This window comes from Cydia splendana, chromosome 26 (assembly GCF_910591565.1).
Source record: "Cydia splendana chromosome 26, ilCydSple1.2, whole genome shotgun sequence".
In the NCBI taxonomy this organism is placed as follows: domain Eukaryota; kingdom Metazoa; phylum Arthropoda; class Insecta; order Lepidoptera; family Tortricidae; genus Cydia; species Cydia splendana.
In genome coordinates this window covers 9,481,401-9,505,225 of record NC_085985.1, presented here as the reverse complement: position 1 = coordinate 9,505,225, position 23,825 = coordinate 9,481,401, and the positions used below count along the sequence as shown (strand labels likewise).

Sequence of the window (23,825 nt, the reverse complement as noted above, 5' to 3'; positions counted from 1 at the left end):
CAAGTGCTAGTCGGACTCGCGTACGAAGGGTTCCGTACCATTACGCGAAAAAACGGCAAAAAAATCACGTTAATTGTATGGGAGCCCCACATAAATATTTATTTTATTCTGTATTTAGCGTTTGTTGTTATAGTGGCAACAGAAATATGGACATCATCTGTGAAAATTTCAACTCTCTAGCTATCACGGTTCATGAGATACAGCCTGGTGACAGAAAGACAGACGGACAGTGGAGTCTTAAGGCTTCGTTACACAGGCGCGTTTTCCGGGCGGGGCGTGAGCGGGGCGCGTCGCTTTTACTATAATTATATAAAACGCTCACGCCCCGGAAAACGCGCCTGTGTTACGGAACCTTTAGTAATAGGGTCCCGTTTTTACCCATTGGGTACGGAACCCTAACAACGTTGTCACACGAGCCGCAACTAGACACCGGCGGGCGATATCGTCCGTGTAAACATTACTGACATTACTATAGCCTGACGAGTACGGGCGAGCAAATATAACGGGTCACTTAGGGGAATTTGTGAAAGTGGCACGTTTTCATTGAACTGGCAGGATATTTCGTACTAAGCTCCGAAAAACACATTGGTACGCGCCGGGATTTGAACCCGCGACCTCCGGATTGAAAGTCGCACGCTCTTACCGCTAGGCCACCAGCGCTCCCTTAAAAAAATATTAATACAATAACTCGAAGCCCCTAAAATGCGATATCATCAACAGATGCTCAAATATCGTAGACTATCGTAAAGGTACCGGATTACTGCATAAACACTACGGTACGGTCAGCAAATATAAGTGGTCGCGGGGTCACCGACCGCCGCCATCTTTGAATTTCACTGGCCATTGTATTGTGCGCCCGCGCCTGATTTGTTTCGACTTTCGGCTCTAGCGGGCATGCGTAATGATGATCTAATGATGTAAGTACAACCGACTTTAAGAAAGAGGGTCCTTATTTCCATTTTTAGCGTTCCGTACCCAGAGGGTAAAAACGGGACCCTATTACTAAGACTCCGCTGTCCGTCTGTCTGTCACCACTGTCACCAGGCTGTATCTCATGAACCGTGATAGCTAGACAGTTGACATTTTCACAGATGATGTATTTCTGTGCGAGTCGGACTCGCCCACCGAGGGTTCCGTACAAATGTAACTTTTTTTTCAGAGTTTTCCTATTAGGTACTTGCGTAATTGCATAGTAACGGGAAGTACCCTATTGATTCCTCTAATTGAGAATGCCGTAAACGGCCGTATCTCTTTTTACAAGCTTTTATTTAGTTTCACTTGACCGTTGTCTGTCTGTCTGTGTGTAATCAAATCTTGCAAGTTGAATTTGATCCACTTCCCGGTTTCCGATTGAGCTGAAATTTTGCATACATACGTAAGTCGGGTGACAATGCAATATTATGGTGTCATCGAGCTGATCTGATGATGGAGACCGGAGGTGGCCATGGGAACTCTGTGATAAAACAACGAAACCTAATTGTGTTTGGGGTTTCTAGAATTGTCTCGATGAGTATTAGTTGCCTGTGGAAAAAAAAGTACAGTCGGCGATAAAAGCTTGTACCAAAAATGAAATTTTTGCCAAAAACTTATTACAAGCTTTTTATTAACTTGCACAATGTACCTATGTAACTTTGTATGTTTGTACGGGTCAAATCTTGCAAGTTAAACTTGTCCCACTTCCCGACTTCCGATGAAGCTGAAAATTTGCATACATATGTAAGTCGGGTGACAATGCAATATTATGTTACCATGGAGCTGATGGAGACATGAGGTGGCCATAGGAACTCTGTGATGAAACAACGCAACCTAATTGTGTTTGGGGTTTTTAGGATTGTCCCGACGAGTATTAGTTGCCTGTCGAAAGAAAAGTAGTCAGGGATAAAAGTTTGTACCAAAAATGAAATTTTTGCCAAAAACTTATTTACGTTAACTTAGAATAGAAGTTTGATTTTTTTCACAATTTCAAAGAAGTACCTGCAAATTTTAAAAGACGTGAGTCCTGCTTCTTTAGACAGAAGACCTTTGGAGCTCGTGCAGACTTGTCAGTTACTAACACTGCTCGTATGCCAAAATTTACTGCCAGCAATCTCAATAATACCTATCGATAATGTACTAAATGTACTAATGTACTAGTGACGTAATTTATAGCTATTATTCTACGAACATCAACAAACCGTATGTCTAGAATCTAGATTCATAAACATCCTTACGCAACGTCGGTTAAATTAATATTCTTGGAACTATGTGTTGCTGATCTGACAATACTTTGTTAACGATGACTGTACAGTCAGCAGTAGAAGTTGCTAAGCGGGCCAGTTGTTCAAAATGATCTTGACGCGACTTTATTGTTAAGAGAATAAGAGCGTGTCAAGGTAATTTTGAACACCTCGCCCGCTTAGCAACTTCTGCTGGTGACTGTACCACAGAATAAATAATAGTACTAGGTACAGAATGTTCACTATCTAACAAAACGCGTCTATTACGACAGATATGACCGCCAGGGGGCTATTTATAAATTACGTCATTTCAAATTGGGGGGTTACTATCAAATGTACCTTTTCGGGGGGTGGGGGGTGTCTGGACTTCGGATGATGGTATCATGACGTAGGAGGAAACGGGGTCATTTGAAGCATGATTTTAGGGGGAGGGGGGGTCAAAATCGTCAAAAATAGATGACGTAATTTATGAACAGCCCCCAGGTGGCGCAAACGCGAGCAGGCGTCCGTCCCGTAGCGGTGCGCGGCAACTACTACTGATAGACACCAAAATTGGTGTGGGCCGCATGTACTTGTAGCGACGCGACGACATCGCGGAGTGAGCCACGCCTGACTGTACATTGTGATAGTAACTTTATTGATAAAAAAACAAAGAAAGAAATAGACAAACATAATAAAACTTTAAAAAACTACAGATAAAGAATTTGGCCCAGATCGCCGTCAACGGGCAAGGTGCCCAGAAGGCTGGCCGTATTCCCCCGCTGTATGGCGATAATACAGCGGGGGAATACGGTGGGCGAAATAGTGGCCAGCCCTCTGGTCACCAGAAGCCTCTATTAAGGGGCCCGCCCACTGATTAACAGTCCGCCGGGCGGTATCGGTCTGTCAGTTAGAACAACATTTTGACAGTTCCGAACAACTGACAGGCCGATACCGTCCGGCGGACTGTTAATCAGTGGGCCCCTTTAGGCGCGCCGACAAGTCTTTGTACAGTCGACGCGCACTTGGCCCCCATGGCCCCAAAGTTTCGACACCAAACGCCGCAAATATGTAGCTGCTTCCCGGATAAATTGTCAAAAAAAAAAATTGTCGGGTAAATTGTTGATGAATAATGCGTCTGTTAATGTTTATTTATTTATTTAAACTTTATTGCACATAAGTACGAAGAGAATTTAGTATAGACGCGGATTGTCAAAGTAAATTTTGTGGCCACAGTAAATTTACTGCCATCTTTCGATACATGATTAGAACTTTTAGTACGCCATTTGACTTAGATCCTTGTTCTTTCACTGATATGTGTTAAATTTGTTAAATATCAAAAAGTGTCGCCATCTACACGAGCATAGGCTAAAGGTATAGCGCCATCGCTCAAAAAGACTATTATAATTTTATAAAGAGTATTTAATTAGGAATTTTAAATATAAGAGTTTCTACCTCTACTCAGTATTATCAAAAAGAATAGATAGTATAGAGGGGTCCTGTCATTGTAAATGTTGTAGTCACTGTAAATTTACTGCCATCTATCGACACACGACTAAAACTGAAAATGAAAACGTATAAAGTTATCAAAAAATGTATATATATGGATAAATGATTTTATTATTTTTATATCATTTTGATCCATGTTCATTACACTGATATCTATGTGTTAAAATTGTTAAATATTTAACGGTGTCGTCACGCCATCTAGTCGAGGATAGGCTGAAGGTGTGTGCGCCATCTATTCGAGAATTACTTTTACTTGAATTCCGAGGCACGTTTTTTCCTTAGACTTTATTCGTCTTATACGAAGTTACATATGTCTTTGGTATTATTTTGGTATTATAGAGGTACTCGGTAATTTTTCTTCACTTAGGTACCTATACATGTACAGTAGTAACTTGGAATTGAAGTATAATTAGTCTTTTGTGGTAATTTTTTTTACGTTTACCGTAGAACCGATGGCCATTGGGGCGGAAAGGTTCTCGAGTGGCGACCACGTACCGGAAGTCGCAGCGTGGGTAGACCCCCCACAAGGTGGACTGACGACCTGGTAAAGGTCGCGGGAGTCCGCTGGATGCGGGTGGCGCAAGACCGGTCATTGTGGCACTCTTTGGGGGAGGCCTATGTCCAGCAATGGACGTCCTCTGGCTGATTTGATGATGGTGATGATTTTTACTTTTTGTTGAAAGGCCATTATCTGGTAAACTTCCCCTCCTGTTGCATAATTGTATCATCATGTAAACTTGAGTGCGCTCAGAGCGCTGAGTCAGCAGAGTTGATGAATCCTTATTACTCAATATTGACTCATGGTACAAGATACAGGCGTTAGTAGTCAAGATATAGGTTTGCCCGTGTCAAACGCTCGCTCAATAGGTCAATGGGTCTCTCGCTGGGATCGCTCGCTTGCATAAAAACAGCTTATTTAGGAAAGATTCAACCGGGAAAGCTCGCAAGTTCGCTCGTGCAGCAACAGCAAGTTAGTCGCAGTAAGGTAATTATAAAATATTTGATTACTTTAATAAAATGTTAAAGTTTTATAGTTAGTTTTCAAATGTAATTACATATTTTTAAGATGCCTTTATGCTGCATGATGTTTGTACACAGCTGAAAAGGTGAAACATAGTACCGTTTAACAATGAGACCTGTAATTACCCATTTTTGCAAATAAATTGTTTGTTTGTTCGCTCGTAACTTGGTGTTGCTGCACCCGCACCTTTTTCATTACTTACACAATTTGTTGCACAATGTTTAGATATAGTACATTATTGTCGAGGCTCGGAAGTAGCTACTTGCAGGCTGAGGATTCGTATTAAACGGACGACCTTGGGAGTCCGTTTAATTGAATCCGAAGCCAGCAAGTAGCCTTCCAGCCGAGTCATATATAGTGCTTTTGTCAAAAATGGTTCGAGAAATATACATATTTTAGAAATATTTTACAGAAGCAACGTTCTTACGTATATATTTTCACAGAAAAAAGTAGAAACAATTGAAAAAATTAGCTTTGCCGCCTTTTAATTTTTTAAATAAAAAAATACAAGTGTATTTTTCTGCCGAAAATACGCCAACCTATTTGAGACAGCTAAATAGTCGCGGTACTAATCATCTGTTTGGCTGTTTAATGGGCCTGTGCCTTCATTTGATATGGCCATTTCAACTTTTAAAAAGTTTGGAACTCGACAAATAATGGAATTTGTATGCAACATTGCAGTCCCAAAATCGAGACTGCAATATTTTTCACTTTTTAATTTTTGACTGACCATAAACTACGCGCTTCGCGACCTATTTTTTAGACGTCAAAGTCGACTTTGCCGTCCATTTTTGAGAAAAGTACTTTCCTACTTACTCTTAATACCTAAGATGGACTAATTACCTACCTAACCCTTATATTATACCATTTAAACGCAACGGCAACGGCCTCCTAGCCTAGTAGGTAGTGACCCTGCCTACGAAGCAGGAGGTCCCGGGTTCGAATCCTGGTAAGGGCATTTATTTGTGTACTCATCACAAATATTTGTTCCTGAGTTATGGATGTTTTCTATGTACGTATCAAAGTATTTATATTGATGTGTATATTATATATATCGTCGTCTAAGCACCCATAACACAAGCCTTATTGAGCTTACTGTGGGACTTAGGTCGATTGTGTAAATTTGTCTTATAATATTTATTTATTTATTAATATTTATTTATACCTAAGAACAGATGTAAAAAAGTAGGTAATGAAATAAATGCATTTGTATTAAGTATTAAGTATTTATTTCGCGTCTCACGACCTCTCCAAACTAGCGCTTCGCAACTAAAATGGCGGATTTGCGCAACCTCGTGGGACGCCCGCGCCTGCGCAATCCACTATTAAATACAGAGATTTCATCGGGATCTCTGCAACATGTTGCAAAAACTTTATTAAGAGCCCATCAACGTGCACACTCGCGCCACTGCTAAATAATCGTAATTATTTAAATTTAGCAAAAGATATTTAAAAAAGGGCCCGCTACGTACTGTATTTTGTATTAAAGTATCTTTTGAATACATCAAACTAGTTTTTTTGTTGCTGGATTCGTCGATCTATGAACTCAAAAACACAAAAAGGCCGTTTTAACTTTGGACGCATAGATTGACGAATCCAGCAACATAAAAACTAGTTTGATGTATTCAAAAGGTACTTAAATACACAATACAGCACGTAGCGGCCCCCTTCGGTTTTTGTTTAGTTTTGGGCGATTCTAACCCTAAAGGACTAGTTTTTGATAGTACCTTCCTTAGACGTTTTTAAAGAAGACTAAATTTGCTACAATACGAGATTAGAACTGTCTCTGTCTTCGAGCAACACCGGCTTCCGACACATCGGAAGGGAGGGGCCCAAGCGATATCTCACCGTACAAATCTTTCTGCCATTTTTCGCGGGGGGGAAAGGTGCACACAGTCGCACTTCTCACACACTTACATACAAAATCCAATCTGTAATGACGACACAAATACATAGAAAATGACACACGTCAAAGACAAATCTTGCAAACCTCGATCTCTTTTTGTGTACGGACGAGTGACAAGTGTCACAACACGCACACTAACACATTTTCGTTGAAGTATGTTATTGTATTCTGAGAGATGAGAAGTCGGATTTGTCGCTCGACCGATCCGCAATTTGTACTGAGCGAGCAAAATCGATAAATCCAACAATTACATGAGACTAAAATATAATAATTGTGTTTGAATGTAATTAAACGTATGATATGTAAAAAAAAATATTACATGTGAAGTGTAACACTTTCTTTTTGTAAATTTGATGTCCCCGACCTCTTTTTATAACAAAAAACCGAGCAAACAGGTATTTTTGTGCAGCAGTGTTCACGCGCGCGTCTGGACTCGGTCTAGTGAAAAATTCAAGTGCAACTAGTTTTATTACCCGCGCTAGATTAGATTGACGCGCTAATCTTGTACCTCGGCAGAGGGGAAATAGTGCGAATGCCGCCTCCCTTCCGTGTTGCTCGAAGGTCTCTGTAGATTGAATAGTTTCCGATATAAAGGCTTTCAAAATTTAGATTTTTAAAAAATTGAGCTCGTAAGCTAGCAAATTTAGCCTTCTTTAAAAACGTCTAAGGAAGGTACTATCAAAAACTAGTCCTTTAGGGTTGGAATCGCCCAAAACTAAACAAAAACCGAAATTTTCGCAGGTTTTTAGATTTTTGACAAAGTTGCGTTCGGCGCTCGAGGTCACCAACTTGGATTATTCATTGGACCAACATCATAAATAAGTACCGGATTTGACGCAAACGCTAAATGTATAATTTTACTGTATTAACAGGAACGACAGTACATTTTATAATATGTCGTTCCACTCACCGCATCAAATCGCGTGGTCACCGTGCGAATCGCCACACTGACTCAAATAAAACCCATCCGGTTGCATTTTTTTATTAGCATCCGATGTCATTTGCATGTCACTTTATTCTTTATTCAAAGAAACACAAGTATAAGTTTACAGCTACTTATGCCAAGACACTTATACTGTTAATACATAGTCAGTATCATATACGTGTATACACTTTTCGAACTATCTCTAGGATCTTAAATTAGACATACAGTCAGCAGCAGAAGTTGCTAAGCGGGCCAGGTGTTCAAAATGATCTTGACGCGACTTTATTGTTAAGAGAATAAGAGCGTGTAAAGGTTATTTTGAACACCTCGCCCGCTTAGCAAGTTCTGCTGCAAACATGTACATATTACTAGCTGGGATTAAAAGTGTCAACTTTAAGCGGCTTTAGTCTAGGTATAGTTACCTCGCTATGATTCGTGATTAAAGGCTCCGTCACACAGGCGCGTGAGAGGGGCGCGCCGCGTTTACATATAAAACGCTCACGCCCCGCCTGGAAAACGCGCCTGTGTGACGGAACCTTTACTAAAACAAGTTTTTCCTCCTTTTCGTTAACATATTATGTAATTCAAAAGGCAATGTAGGAGAGTTGTATAGGATGATTCAGAGGGTTCAATGACCTCTCTGAATATAAAACGAGTGGGCGGTAATTACACGTTACGGTGTTATCGACGCTGTCTAGAACCTAATTACATATAACACATATACATATGTTATAACGTGTATAACGGCATTATACTTAAGGCTGATTTAGACGGCGTGCGAGCTCGCATGCGAGTTTCATTACATTGCGGGTTTTGGTCGGTCGGTTGAATTGGACGTTACCCATTGTCCGCAATGTAACTAAAATCGCGTGCGAGTTCGCGCGCCGTCTAAATCAGCCCTAAAATGTCGATGTATGGGCATTGTCATTTTAACTTGCACTTTAAAGCGCGACTTAGGTCGTGTTTCAGTAACGTCTAACCGTTACATTCCTGACAAAATGTATGGGATTCGACATTGACCGTCAGTTTTGTAACGATTGCTAACCGGCCGTTGAAGGCGCGCACTGCACAGTTAAGTGAAAATGCCCAAATAAATAAAATAAAATAAATAAATAAATAAAGTTTTATTTTCAGGCATCACGTACCTACAGTAAATAGTACACCCATATCAAACTAAATATAAAAACTTAAAACTAAAATAAAAGCAAAGTAAACAAGTTACATAGCGTCGTTGCGCTTTCCAAATCTGATATGTGTTCGATTTTTGATTGACAAATAGGTACCTAGCAACGAAACACATAAGGTATTAATTCATTTGATTGAAACCTCGCACATATCAGATTTGGAAAGCGCAACGACGATAGTTATTTGCTACTATTTTTTAACCGACGAAAAAAACGGAGGAGGTTCTCAATTCGACGCGTATTTTTTTTTTGTTTCCGTGATTCATGTATATTCGAGACACGGACTACGGACACGACCACAAAATAATTAATAGTACTACCGTACAGAAAGGACACTTCCTACAAAACCGAAGTTTGACAGCGATTCAGGGAAGAATCATGCTGTCCCTTTCTAATGTATGGCACTATTCATTTCGGCTATTTAGGGTTGTCAAAATTCGTCGTTATCTGTGGTCGCACGCAAATTGACTTCAAGTTGTGTCAACCCTAATAATTGCTCGGAGCAATGCTGAGCCGAACGGAGCCGAGTTTGCCCGAAGTCAGGAGTGTCTCCCCACTGACACGACGTCCTAATGATATGATCTGAGGGCCTAGCCAAGATGCCGTAGCGAACGAAACGGTAATCTTGGCTACGCACCCTGGAAGGATAGGATGGTCGCGCTATTATCTAAGTTTGAGAATACTTACTAAGTCCACTATTAACGTATTTGTTTCCTTTTTCCAGAGCGATGGCGGACACTGCCACAGAGCCGCTGCCGAACGGCAACGCGGCGGCCGAGGAGGAGGAGAGACTGAAGCAGCGTCCAGCGGACATTGACGCTGTGAGTATACTGAGCAAGACTCCACCATTAGCGTCTTTTAGCGATGGCGGACACTGCCACAGAGCCGCTGCCGAACGGTAACGCGGTGGCCGAGGAGGAGGAGAGACTGAAGCAGCGTCCAGCGGACATTGACGCTGTGAGTATACTGAGCAAGACTCCACCATTAGCGTATTTTAGCGATGGCGGACACTGGCACAGAGCCGCTGCCGAACGGCAACGCGGCGGCCGAGGAGGAGGAGAGACTGAAGCAGCGTCCAGCGGACATTGACGCTGTGAGTATACTGAGCAAGACTCCACCATTAGCGTCTTTTAGCGATGGCGGACACTGGCACAGAGCCGCTGCCGAACGGCAAGGCGGCGGCCGAGGAGGAGGAGAGACTGAAGCAGCGTCCAGCGGACATTGACGCTGTGAGTATACTGAGCAAGACTCCACCATTAGCGTATTTTAGCGATGGCGGACACTGGCACAGAGCCGCTGCCGAACGGCAACGCGGCGGCCGAGGAGGAGGAGAGACTGAAGCAGCGTCCAGCGGACATTGACGCTGTGAGTATACTGAGCAAGACTCCACCATTAGCGTCTTTTAGCGATGGCGGACACTGCCACAGAGCCGCTGCCGAACGGTAACGCGGTGGCCGAGGAGGAGGAGAGACTGAAGCAGCGTCCAGCGGACATTGACGCTGTGAGTATACTGAGCAAGACTCCACCATTAGCGTATTTTAGCGATGGCGGACACTGGCACAGAGCCGCTGCCGAACGGCAACGCGGCGGCCGAGGAGGAGGAGAGACTGAAGCAGCGTCCAGCGGACATTGACGCTGTGAGTATACTGAGCAAGACTCCACCATTAGCGTCTTTTAGCGATGGCGGACACTGGCACAGAGCCGCTGCCGAACGGCAAGGCGGCGGCCGAGGAGGAGGAGAGACTGAAGCAGCGTCCAGCGGACATTGACGCTGTGAGTATACTGAGCAAGACTCCACCATTAGCGTATTTTAGCGATGGCGGACACTGGCACAGAGCCGCTGCCGAACGGCAACGCGGCGGCCGAGGAGGAGGAGAGACTGAAGCAGCGTCCAGCGGACATTGACGCTGTGAGTATACTGAGCAAGACTCCACCATTAGCGTCTTTTAGCGATGGCGGACACTGCCACAGAGCCGCTGCCGAACGGTAACGCGGTGGCCGAGGAGGAGGAGAGACTGAAGCAGCGTCCAGCGGACATTGACGCTGTGAGTATACTGAGCAAGACTCCACCATTAGCGTATTTTAGCGATGGCGGACACTGGCACAGAGCCGCTGCCGAACGGCAACGCGGCGGCCGAGGAGGAGGAGAGACTGAAGCAGCGTCCAGCGGACATTGACGCTGTGAGTATACTGAGCAAGACTCCACCATTAGCGTCTTTTAGCGATGGCGGACACTGGCACAGAGCCGCTGCCGAACGGCAAGGCGGCGGCCGAGGAGGAGGAGAGACTGAAGCAGCGTCCAGCGGACATTGACGCTGTGAGTATACTGAGCAAGACTCCACCATTAGCGTATTTTAGCGATGGCGGACACTGGCACAGAGCCGCTGCCGAACGGCAAGGCGGCGGCCGAGGAGGAGGAGAGACTGAAGCAGCGTCCAGCGGACATTGACGCTGTGAGTATACTGAGCAAGACTCCACCATTAGCGTCTTTTAGCGATGGCGGACACTGCCACAGAGCCGCTGCCGAACGGTAACGCGGTGGCCGAGGAGGAGGAGAGACTGAAGCAGCGTCCAGCGGACATTGACGCTGTGAGTATACTGAGCAAGACTCCACCATTAGCGTATTTTAGCGATGGCGGACACTGGCACAGAGCCGCTGCCGAACGGCAACGCGGCGGCCGAGGAGGAGGAGAGACTGAAGCAGCGTCCAGCGGACATTGACGCTGTGAGTATACTGAGCAAGACTCCACCATTAGCGTCTTTTAGCGATGGCGGACACTGGCACAGAGCCGCTGCCGAACGGCAAGGCGGCGGCCGAGGAGGAGGAGAGACTGAAGCAGCGTCCAGCGGACATTGACGCTGTGAGTATACTGAGCAAGACTCCACCATTAGCGTATTTTAGCGATGGCGGACACTGGCACAGAGCCGCTGCCGAACGGCAACGCGGCGGCCGAGGAGGAGGAGAGACTGAAGCAGCGTCCAGCGGACATTGACGCTGTGAGTATACTGAGCAAGACTCCACCATTAGCGTATTTTAGCGATGGCGGACACTGGCACAGAGCCGCTGCCGAACGGCAAGGCGGCGGCCGAGGAGGAGGAGAGACTGAAGCAGCGTCCAGCGGACATTGACGCTGTGAGTATACTGAGCAAGTTTCCACCATTAGCGTCTTTTAGCGATGGCGGACACTGGCACAGAGCCGCTGCCGAACGGCAACGCGGCGGCCGAAGAGGAGGAGAGACCAGCGTCCAGCGGACATTGACGCTGTGAGTATACTGAGCAAGACTCCACCATTAGCGTCTTTTAGCGATGGCGGACACTGCCACAGAGCCGCTGCCGAACGGCAACGCGGCGGCCGAGGAGGAGGAGAGACTGAAGCAGCGTCCAGCGGACATTGACGCTGTGAGTATACTGAGCAAGTTTCCACCATTAGCGTCTTTTAGCGATGGCGGACACTGGCACAGAGCCGCTGCCGAACGGCAACGCGGCGGCCGAAGAGGAGGAGAGACCAGCGTCCAGCGGACATTGACGCTGTGAGTATACTGAGCAAGACTCCACCAGTAGCGTCTTTTGAGCGTCGGCTAGACAGCGCTGTGGAAAATGGTGAAGCTGCGCCGCTAACGCTGCGTCGAGCAGCACCCATAGAGTTAACGAGATGTCGACGCTCGGGAGACGCTAGTGTGACGTCTCTTATTTGTTGGAGCGAGCGCGAAACGCCTGCGTTTCAGTCTTGAGCGTCGGCGTCTAGTCAACGCTATCGAAAATGGTGAAGCTGCGTCGAGCAGCACCCATAGAGTTGACGAGACGTCGACGCTCGGGAGACGCTAGTGTGGGGTCTCTTATTTGTCTGTCTGCACTTCGTCTCTCCAGCGGTACCTAGGAAAGATCTTTGGAATGGACAGATGTAGTGCATAATTATTTTCCATCGTATTTTCACGGAAACCTACGAACGTGTCTTGATATTTAAATCAATCTCGAAACAAAAAGTACTGAGGTTGACTGAAGTAGCATGACAAATACGAACGTTTCCGAGAAAATGCGATGGAAAACAATTAAGCATTACATCTGTATTAAATACCTACCTCGGAACATTCCAGTTATCCTTCCATCAGCACTCAAGTGAGAACAAATATTATCGCACACTTAGAGCCCCTCGCCGTCAACTTAGCGTCGATAAACCAATACGATAACACTTAAGAGGGTGCCAATGAAGAGACGTTAATGTGTTGATGACTGACGCGTTATTGTTGCACTTGTGGGAGGATGTAGTCAGTCTGTTACCTTTTCACGCTTTAATCGCTGAACCGATTGAGATGAAATTAGGTATGGAGAGTTTGACTGAAGGGGAAGGACATAGAGTTGGACAGAGATAACTCTGCGTGGGATTTGCCACGTACTTTGTCAATGTGTGGCAATGTCATAATTAATGTCAAACTTCTTAAAAATATGACATTTAAAATGACACTCCCTCACTTTGTTCTATTCTGCTCGGTGCAAAGTTAGTAAATACGGACTCTATGACAGTTTTTATATTGTAACTAGGTATAAGAAATTGTAATGCTATTATTTTTTGAAATAAACAGGTTTAATTCTTAAAATTCTTAAATTCTCTTGTATACTCTAGCATAGCAAAGCAAGTTGAGCAATTTTTTGGCAAAATTGAAACTGTAGAAGCTTGTGCTTTTTACAAGATAAGATAAATATAAATGTTACACTGCATATACCATAGACAGTTATACAGGGTGGAAAGGCACGACGATCCTTTCCGGAAATGGGAGATAGTTTAGCCTAAGCTCTATATTTTCTCCATAGAAAATATGTTAATATGGGCAACCGTTTTTAAATTATGACCTTTTAAACATCCACGCAAAAAACTACTTTGTTCTAACCCTAACAGGTGACAGGGTCAATGAACTTACTTGTAAACAATCAGTATTCGACAGGAAATTATGCTAATTTGTTGCCATCTAACCATTTTTAGGTCTGCTTACAGCACGGTAAGAATCATTGCAGGATTTTCGCTTTCTTAGTGGTTCCACTTGTTCAATACTTGAATGAAATAGTTATGTTATTCCTTAATATTAATAATACTAACCACAACATTGTTTACAACGACAATTCAAATGGTGACATTGACAACCACTCAAAAGTACGCAATCGTCTTATAAATATCTCTGGTTTCCTTGACTGATAAAAAGGTTTTAGTTTCTTAACACGTTTCACAAAATTATTTTCGAATGATTGGAAACTATTTAAAATAATAAAAAATTACATGTAGGTTGTGTTAGTTGCACCAAATGAACTTGCAAAAATGAAATACTAAGAATAAATCAAGAATAAATACTTCTTCAATACCAAACTAACAAACCTTCTTGCGTGGTAGGAAATAGACAAGACGTCTGATGTTTGAAATTAAATTTTCATTGAACTATACTTATTGAATGTCATATTCTTCAAATAAAAATGTTAGATGCTCGTGGCTATTTAAATTTGTGGGGCTGTGTAAAAGATATGGTGTACCAAACCAAACGGAATGTGAAACTGCGGACGAAATGAGACAAAGGCTAATTGGTGCTTTCTGCGGAGGATAAATGACGAAGAGCATACACTATATCGCATGTGCATCGACATACTCGGGTACGGGCTGCGGCGGCGTTGTAATACACGGAGGTACATTTGAACACCGTATGTGAAAAGAAGATAGTATTAAATATTGGAAAAAAGTAATTATCTAAGAAAGTAATAAAATTGTTTGTAATATTTTTGCATGCATTTGATTTATTTGACATTTATGCGTCATTCATACATCATTGCGATACTGTCAACGATCGGAAAAAAGTGTAAAGTCCCGAGCTTTCCCGACGGAGATCCTTAATCTAGCCGTCATGTGCACATGCTATAGGGTTATCACCACAGTTAAAAAGTAGTATTTTTGAAATTTTTATTTTTTACTCAATTAACGATTCTTACCATTACCAATAGTCTCTGTATCACTTAAACGACCTAATACTTCCGGGAAGGATCGTCGTGCCTTTCCACCCTGTATACTACAATGTCAAATAATTAAACATTCACTTTGTCCCCCAGGATGTCCGCGAAATGGAGCGCCGCAAGCGCGTGGAAGCGCTCATGTCCTCCAAGCTGTTCCGCGAGGAGCTGGAGCGGGTGCTGGACCAGCAGATGCACGAGGGAGGCGACGCGCCGCTGCTGCAGCGCATACGGGAGATGGTCGGCGGCAGGCTGCACACCGGCACCTTCAGGGTAAGCAACCATCCATGCTGCTCCGTGACGAGCTGGAGCGGGTGTTGGACCAGCAGATGCACGAGGGAGGCGACGCGCCGCTGCTGCAGCGCATACGGGAGATGGTCGGCGGCAGGCTGCACACCGGCACCTTCAGGGTAAGGAACCATCCATGCTGCTGCGTGACGAGCTGGAGCGGGTGCTGGACCAGCAGATGCACGAGGGAGGCGACGCGCCGCTGCTGCAGCGCATACGGGAGATGGGCGGCGGCAGGCTGCACACCGGCACCTTCAGGGTAAGGAACCATCCATGCTGCTGCGTGACGAGCTGGAGCGGGTGCTAGACCAGCAGATGCACGAGGGAGGCGACGCGCCGCTGCTGCAGCGCATACGGGAGATGGTCGGCGGCAGGCTGCACACCGGCACCTTCAGGGTAAGACAGCCACAGTGGCAGCTCATGTCCTCCAAGCTGTAATGCAATGAGGTTTGAAGTTATCCAATTCCAGTTAATCTACGAGCAGTTGAAAGAGAATTAGATTATCTAATATTGATGTTTAACGTTTCAGAGCCCCAGCTGCGTGCTTCCCATCAACGACATCCGCGGCATCGAGGGCTTCGGCTATGAGAAGGGCGAGAAAATTCTGCGCTGCAAGCTGGCGGCTTGCTACCGTCTGGTAGACCTGTTCGGGTGGACCCAGAGTAAGTAGACGCTTGGTCCCTAACAAGGTACTGAGCCCTGTGTGCTCCACATTAACGGCATTGAGGGTTTTGGCTACGAAAAGGAAGAGTCCGCTGCAAGTTGGCAGCTTGTTACCGTCTGGACCTGTTCAGGTGACCCCAGACTACCAAGAGTAAGTAATACATCTACAGCATTGACACCGGAACATAAGCCACACACTACACTAAATATGGCCTCCCTAATCGATCGCCACAAAGATCTCAGCAACTCTGATGAAGTCGCCCAACTGTCTACTCTTAGACTTGGGACTTGGGCTTTTCTGATTGGAATTCCCACTTTTAAACACCGTATTTTACGCGTAACGGCTATTCATTCTTCGGGCAATGTGGGTCACCGGCCCGCCTCATTATCTGTGCAAAATCGTTTGCAAGATATTTTTGCAGACAACTATATGTACTCGACGAATTTATAGGCCGAAATCTAAAAACCTAGATCTTAGCTTGTGCTAGTATCCTGCTGACCGGTCCTTGGTCAATGGGAGATACGCTTTGACTCCATCAAGCAGATGGCATTATATTTTAGCAATGTGTAATTTATGTATACCGTTTTTATTCTAGCTGGCATCAACGGTCAAATCACCGCCCGTCTCAACACCGCCGTGGAGCAAGTCCTGACCACTCCTCGCGGGCTACTCCCTCATGAGGTCACCGCCTCCTCGCTGGTGAAGGTCGACATGCAGGGGGTGGTCCAGGACCAGGGGACCACCAACTTCCCTGTGAACGTTGAAGGTGAGTGTCTCAACACCCGGGTCCTAACTCCTCGTGACTTACTTCTTCATGAGGTCACCGCCTCCTCGCTGGTGAAGGTCGACATGCAGGGAGTGGTCCAGGACCAGGGGACCACCAACTTCCCTGTGAAAGTTGAAGGTGAGTGTCTCAACACCCGGGTCCTAACTCCTCGTGACTTACTTCTTCATGAGGTCACCGCCTCCTCGCTGGTGAAGGTCGACATGCAGGGAGTGGTCCAGGACCAGGGGACCACCAACTTCCCTGTGAACGTTGAAGGTGAGTGTCTCAACACCCGGGTCCTAACTCCTCGTGACTTACTTCTTCATGAGGTCACCGTCTCCTCGCTGAAGGTCGACATACAGGTAGCGGTCCAGGACCAGGAGACCATCAACTTTTCCGTGAATGTAGAAAGTGAGACGAGCAGAATTTTGAAAACAAACTTGAAAATTATTAAGCGATACAAAACGCCCGCAATCATGTATTTGCTGTGGTACCATGCAATAATGTAACATAAAGCCACTTCGTTGTTTTGTTCGATAGATGGATAGGCAATCTTTCAATTTAAAGTGTTTTTTAGTGAATCACGAAATGATAGGTATGGTGCCAAACAAATAGGTATATTATTGTTATTATCGAAGGTAGTCTGCATTGTCTTATCACTATTTCATTGTAAGTTTACGGAATGTTCTTTCACATAGGATTTGGTATACTGTTTAATTATAGTATTTTATACAATCGTGATATAATAGAGAGCTTTTCAGTTGAGTACCGTAAGCTGAGTTGCCTAAGTGAGGTACGAGATTGAAAAGCTTGATTATATATTTGTATAAAATACTTTTTTTACGAGTCAATAAAAATAATACTTTAAACTAGTAGAATCATATAGCTACACAAATCAAAAGTATACAGCTAAGATACGCGAGCAGCCGTGCTACCTTCATACTCGTAGCTCCCCGGCCGCGGCCTGGCGGGTTGGTCAACGACACCTTCTCGTAACTCATGAGGCCCTGGTACTTGTGTAGCGCTAAATTAATTTTTACTTATTTTTTATTTGAACTATTTGGATGTTGCAGGGTTCTCCCTGCACGCGGCAGTGCACGCGGCGCGGCCCGACCTGCGCTGCGTGCTGCACCTGCGCGCGCCGGCCGCGCTCGCCGTGTCCAGCGCGCGCCGCGGCCTGCTGCCGCTCGGCCACGAGGCCGCGCTGCTGGGGCCGCTCGCCTACCACAGCGTGCCGCCCGGTAACCCTATACTACATACTGCTGTACCCTACCCTACCCACCGCGCCAGTTGTCCAGCCTTCCTCCTCGCGGCCGGACCGGCGCTGCGTGCTGCACCTGCGCGCGCCGGCCGCGCTCGCCGTGTCCAGCGCGCGCCGCGGCCTGCTGCCGCTCGGCCACGAGGCCGCGCTGCTGGGGCCGCTCGCCTACCACAGCGTGCCGCCCGGTAACCCTATACTACATACTGCTGTACCCTACCCTACCCACCGCGCCAGTTGTCCAGCCTTCCTCCTCGCGGCCGGACCGGCGCTGCGTGCTGCACCTGCGCGCGCCGGCCGCGCTCGCCGTGTCCAGCGCGCGCCGCGGCCTGCTGCCGCTCGGCCACGAGGCCGCGCTGCTGGGGCCGCTCGCCTACCACAGCGTGCCGCCCGGTAACCCTATACTACATACTGCTGTACCCTACCCTACCCACCGCGCCAGTTGTCCAGCCTTCCTCCTCGCGGCCGGACCTGCGCTGCGTGCTGCACCTGCGCGCGCCGGCCGCGCTCGCCGTGTCCAGCGCGCGCCGCGGCCTGCTGCCGCTCGGCCACGAGGCCGCGCTGCTGGGGCCGCTCGCCTACCACAGCGTGCCGCCCGGTAACCCTATACTACATACTGCTGTACCCTACCCTACCCACCGCGCCAGTTGTCCAGCCTTCCTCCTCGCGGCCGGACCTGCGCTGCGTGCTGCACCTGCGCGCGCCGGCCGCGCTCGCCGTGTCCAGCGCGCGCCGCGGCCTGCTGCCGCTCGGCCACGAGGCCGCGCTGCTGGGGCCGCTCGCCTACCACAGCGTGCCGCCCGGTAACCCTATACTACATACTGCTGTACCCTACCCTACCCACCGCGCCAGTTGTCCAGCCTTCCTCCTCGCGGCCGGACCTGCGCTGCGTGCTGCACCTGCGCGCGCCGGCCGCGCTCGCCGTGTCCAGCGCGCGCCGCGGCCTGCTGCCGCTCGGCCACGAGGCCGCGCTGCTGGGGCCGCTCGCCTACCACAGCGTGCCGCCCGGTAACCCTATACTACATACTGCTGTACCCTACCCTACCCACCGCGCCAGTTGTCCAGCCTTCCACCACGCGTCCGTGCACACAGACCGCCTGCTCCCTATCCCACGAGGCCGCGCTGCTGGGGCCGCTCGCCTACCACAGCGTGCCGCCCGGTAACCCTATACTACATACTGCTGTACCCTACCCTACCCACCGCGCCAGTTGTCCAGCCTTCCTCCTCGCGCCCGGACCGGCGCTGTGTGCCGCACCTGCCGCGGCCTGCTGCCGCTCGGCCACGAGGCCGCGCTGCTGGGGCCGCTCGCCTACCACAGCGTGCCGCCCGGTAACCCTATACTACATACTGCTGTACCCTACCCTACCACCGCGCCAGTTGTCCAGCCTTCCACCACGCGTCCGTGCACACAGACCGCCTGCTCCCTATCCCACGAGGCCGCGCTATTGGAACCCCTGTGCCCTGTTTATTAAAAGCTTGTAACTTGTAATACAAGTGGAAGTCTCTTTCTAACAAAAGCTGTCAAAAAGGGACTTCCACTTGTATTACAAGTTACAAGCTTTTGATAAACAGGGCACTGGTGTACCACAACGTGCCACCCGGTAACCGTTTACTTGTGGCTCTATTAACTGTGCACCGAGCGAACACTTAAGACACTTAAAACTGAATCGACTCTAACAAAAACCTGGTCACAAAATTTCACGAGAATCGACTGAGAAATGCGACTTGTAGGGGAGGACGTTTGGACACCCGGACAGAAAGTCTGGTTAAACTGTCCTACCGACTGCGCCAATAACGCAGGAGAATCTTTATTAACATTAGATTGCCAAACGGATCATTGGAATCGAAAGCTATAGTCGATCTAGACAAACCAAATCTGATACGCGCTGTGTGCACCCTTGCACTACTTAAACACGTGCAACAGAATGACTTTCGTTCCGATTGCGTCCAAATAACAAATCGTACAGTTAGCTCCTGATACTGAAAGATAAAATACTGAAGAAAGTCTTTGTTTTAGAAACCTATCTAAGCTATGATATGAGGGCAAAAATATAACAATTTTTAACCTTATATTATACCTAAGAACTGATGTAAAAAGCAATGAAATAACTGTATTTGTATTTGTACAATATTTTGTGTTCTTTTAAAGCAGAATCACTAGTATAAAAATGATTATTCGTTTCGCTAGCCCGAAATCACCTGAGTTGAATCTGGTAGGACGTAAAAACCACACTGTTTTACCTTAGAGGTGACCAGAGGGCGCCATAAGTCTAAGAATACATGTACTTGACGAAATTCGGCCCGTCCCTCCTCGACCCAGGTGACCGAGCGGTTTTGGCATCTGCCGCTGGTTCACCTCCAACCTCAATTTTTACAGATCTTTACATTTATTACAGATTATCGAAGGGGTGGCATTCCACCTGACCAATTCCTTTGTCCAATGTCATTGTGTCTCACTCTCTCATTAAGCAATATGTGAGACACAATACACATTGGACAAAGATATTGGACACCACCCTAAGCTATGAACAAATTATCTTACATCATACTCTTCCAGGTCTCTTGGACAACGAGGAGCATGAGAAAATGGTCCGCGCCCTGGGACCCTCAGCCAAGGTGCTCATGCTGAGCGGCGCCGGGGCCCTTTGCTGCGGAGCGTCACTCGAGGAGGCCTTCCACCATGCCAGGCAGCTGACTGCCGCTTGTGAGGTCCAGCTGCGCCTGGCAGCTGTTCCGCAGGACGACCTGCATCTGCTGGATGAGGAGACTAGACACAAGGTGAGGACACTAGGTCCAGGTGTACTAAAAGAGTCCTCCCCGGGCAACTTCCGGCACAAAGGTGTCCATCACACTCGCTGCGTTACCGCGTTGAATTGCGATGGACAGCCTTTGCACCAGGAAAAACCTGAAGCGCGGGTTAAACCCGATTTTTTATTGCAATAGGTGGTATTACTGCAATGTTCTGCCGCCAGAGTGCAGCACTAAGCTAGTTAGTAAACCATAGAGTAACTTATACATACTGTGCCTTAAACTGTTTTTTGACAAGTTATCACAGACAATAAAATATGACAATGATGCATCAAGGTGGTTTGTTAATAAGGGCCTACCGGGAAACGCGAAAATAGAAATTTAGTTATCTGCCTCTTTATCGCTCGAATATGCAAGAGTATAGAGATAGAGAGATCAGATAACGAAATTTCGATTTTTTTGTTTCGCGGTAGACCCCCAGATTGTGATGGATAGTGGTAGTGGCGCCCCCTGTGCAGAGTTTTGCGCAATATTCCCAATAAAAAATGGTATAATAATATACTCCGCCCGGTACTCTATTCCGAGATTCGCGTATGACCTAACTGACACGGGCCTACGTCATCATGCTGTTTACAGGTTCTCAAACTTTAACATGTGGGAGAATTTTAACCAACGGTGAAAATTATTTTAACGGCATTAATTTTAAGTTATTCATGTAGAAACATAGTAAAATAAAACAAATCTAATGTATTAAATTAAACTTTATTTATCTATACAATACAAACGTTTGAAAAACGAATTCACAGTTACACATTAATTACCAAGCTTACGACGTGAAAAGTTTGGAAAACACTGCGACTGCTGACACTGAGCGAGAAGGAAATAACAATTAACACGCGTTCGACAAGGATGACGGTCAGGGCATGAAGTTATCTAGATCCGAATTGTCAAAGGTGACAGCGCTATCCTGTGTTGCCAGTAATGTAAACAGAATTACCCGAACGTGTGAAATTTCTTTCGTGAATCGGAAGATATTGCTAACGAATAATTAAAAATGACGTGTTATTGTAAAATTTAAGATAAAATACATATAAATGAAAATTATAATATTATAAAGAAATATTTTAACTTATTAACCATAGGTATAATGTACCCATGTAACATGTTATGTTGAAATAAAGTGGCAATGTTATTGTGACGTAGGCCCGTGTCATACTGGGAATAGAAGACCATGTTTTATTAGACCATGCAATAAACCATTTTGTTTCAGATCTACACGCAGTCCCGGTCGGCGCCGGCGGGCGACGCCAAGTGGCGTGTGGGCGGCGAGGAGTTCGAAGCACTCATGCGCATGCTGGACAACGCCGGCTTCCGCACCGGCTACATCTACCGTCACCCGCTCATCAAGGTACATACAGAACGTTTGTCTAGTCTAAGGGGCTGCCTGCGATTTTCATCGATTTTGACAAGTTCTAAATCGTATTTCCTACATTTGCACTTCACATAGATTTAAATGACAAACGGCTATAGGTTCTTCGATATTTTATCTCCATTCTTGTCTATATACGGATTTTGAAAGAAATTAATACCTATTTTTTGTTATTTTTTTTTAATTGTCTAAAAAAACACTTTTTTCGACTAGCCGAACTAGACGAACTAGATTGCTGTGCAGGATCTTACATGTACGAAATCTACATATTTGGGTTCGTCTTTAACCAATATCTTGGTCCAATCTCATTGCGTCTCACTCGCTCCGTAAGCAAAATGCGAGACAAAATACACATTGGACAAAGAAATTGGACAGGTGGAATACCACCCTATAATGTGAAAATATTTTGTATATTTCCAGAACGAGGTTCCGAAACCCAAGAACGACGTGGAAGTGCCGCCGGCGGTGTCCTCTCTGGGATACCTGCTTGAAGAAGAGGAGCTCTACCGACAAGGGTATGCTGTTTTTGGAGTTCCGTAGCCAAAATGACACTGAGATGAGAACCTTTAGGCCAGGGCTCTCCAAAGCCCGACCTGCGGGCCAAATCCGGCCCGCGGGAGCCAGGCTCCTGGTGTGCAGCCCTAACGCCAGCAATCCCCCGCCCGCGGCGCCGACGGTGGCCCGCGCGAAAATTCTGAGGCGCAATTTGGCCCTCAGGTAAAAAAGTTTGGAGACCCCTGCTTTAGGCCATCAGCACAGGAGGCGGAGGCGTAAACGTAGCGTAATACGCGCGTAGAACGAGAGCGCTACGAGCACGTACAAGTTCAAACAAGTCCGCACACGAAGCGTAGTCGTAGCGTAGCGTATGAGATCTCTGTCGTCATTACGACACGCGTAAGCGTGAAGAACTTGTATGCAAACAGAACGATCACGCTAACGCGACGCTTGGTGCCCAGAACTCCACGCCTCTCGTACTCGTATGGTGATTCTTAAATTGTGTCCAAAAATATATTTTTTTCATAAACGTTTTTATTTTTCACATATTATTACATACTATATCAAAAGTACATACACAAAGCAAATTTTTGATTCATATGGTCAAGCTTAATACCCTCAGGAAAGGTAAATAAAATGAGTACATAAACACGGTTGTGACAAAGTGTCCCTCAGTCGTGACATTTCGGCATTTTGGTGGCCAACTCGGCTATTGTGATTTATATAGTTATTTTTAGAGATGCACCGGATATCCGGTTACTATCCGGTATCCGGCATATCCGGCCATTATTTTACTATCCGGCCGGATACCGGATAGTGACCTACTATCCGGCCGGTTACCGGATAGTAACATTGCTTGATTTTGGAGTAAACAAATTTGATATAAGAAACAGACACGGTCATAATCGTACTTGTTTATTATTTTAAAACAATTTAATCATTCTACTGACTTGCACGCGCACTCATTTCGAACCTAGAAATGAGTCCGCGTGAACGTTCACTAGAAAACAGGTCAAACCTATTCTGCAGGTTTAGCAGCGCACCTGTAAAACCGAAATGTAGGTATAGTTCAGCTGGCCGAATATTCGGCGGCCGGATACCGGATATTCGGCCGATGGTCAGGCCGAATATCCGGTATCCGGCCAAACAACTATCCGTTGCATCTCTAGTTATGTTATTTTAACATAGCCTAAGTCACTCCTATGACTACGACAAACCTAATAACAATACATCGTTTTTACGATACGCTTACGCTTATGTCCTAAATAACGCCTAGAAACAAATCTAAATGGTCATATCAACATTACTCAAGTAAAGTGTCATTCTATGGAACTTGCTAACTATGTAAACTAACCGCCATATTGAAATTGTCAAAGAATGATGAATTTACTAGTGACTTTTGTTAACCCTGTCCAATTTCTTTGCCCAATGTGCATTGCGTCTCACTCTCT

At 46.2% G+C, this 23,825-nt stretch overlaps 2 protein-coding genes and 1 long non-coding RNA gene across 3 annotated transcripts in view; all 3 read left to right on the top strand.

Annotated features, from left to right (window-relative positions):
- Window positions 1-9,562, top strand: part of LOC134803461 (uncharacterized) — a 91,018-nt gene extending 81,456 nt beyond the window's left edge. The window contains exon 3 of the long non-coding RNA XR_010145973.1: window positions 9,465-9,562. This is a non-coding gene — a long non-coding RNA (uncharacterized LOC134803461). The remainder of the gene's footprint in view (window positions 1-9,464) is intronic.
- Window positions 9,563-9,604: 42 nt separating this feature from the next.
- LOC134803079 (uncharacterized) lies at window positions 9,605-12,000 on the top strand. The gene is made up of 18 exons (XM_063775786.1): window positions 9,605-9,697; window positions 9,729-9,833; window positions 9,865-9,969; window positions 10,001-10,105; window positions 10,137-10,241; window positions 10,273-10,377; window positions 10,409-10,513; window positions 10,545-10,649; window positions 10,681-10,785; window positions 10,817-10,921; window positions 10,953-11,057; window positions 11,089-11,193; window positions 11,225-11,329; window positions 11,361-11,465; window positions 11,497-11,601; window positions 11,633-11,737; window positions 11,769-11,873; window positions 11,905-12,000. Exons 1-18 carry the CDS (start codon window positions 9,605-9,607, stop codon window positions 11,998-12,000), a joined length of 1,869 nt encoding a protein of 622 aa, XP_063631856.1.
- Window positions 12,001-12,048: 48 nt separating this feature from the next.
- The window catches only part of LOC134803427 (uncharacterized), a 35,363-nt gene continuing 23,586 nt past the window's right edge, over window positions 12,049-23,825 (top strand). The window contains exons 1-8 of the mRNA XM_063776245.1: window positions 12,049-12,140; window positions 14,826-14,999; window positions 15,544-15,676; window positions 16,274-16,444; window positions 17,518-17,685; window positions 20,260-20,480; window positions 21,721-21,858; window positions 22,300-22,394. Coding sequence (XP_063632315.1) covers window positions 14,838-14,999; window positions 15,544-15,676; window positions 16,274-16,444; window positions 17,518-17,685; window positions 20,260-20,480; window positions 21,721-21,858; window positions 22,300-22,394 — 1,088 coding nt within the window. The 5' untranslated portion in view covers window positions 12,049-12,140; window positions 14,826-14,837. The remainder of the gene's footprint in view (window positions 12,141-14,825; window positions 15,000-15,543; window positions 15,677-16,273; window positions 16,445-17,517; window positions 17,686-20,259; window positions 20,481-21,720; window positions 21,859-22,299; window positions 22,395-23,825) is intronic.

Coding starts and splice junctions, on each gene's coding strand:
- LOC134803079 (XM_063775786.1), top strand. CDS start 9,605: ATGGCGGACACTGCCACAGAGCCGCTGCCGAACGGTAACGCGGTGGCC. Junction 9,970..10,000: donor GTCCAGCGGACATTGACGCT/GTGAGTATACTG, acceptor CTCCACCATTAG/CGTATTTTAGCGATGGCGGA. Junction 11,738..11,768: donor GTCCAGCGGACATTGACGCT/GTGAGTATACTG, acceptor CTCCACCATTAG/CGTATTTTAGCGATGGCGGA.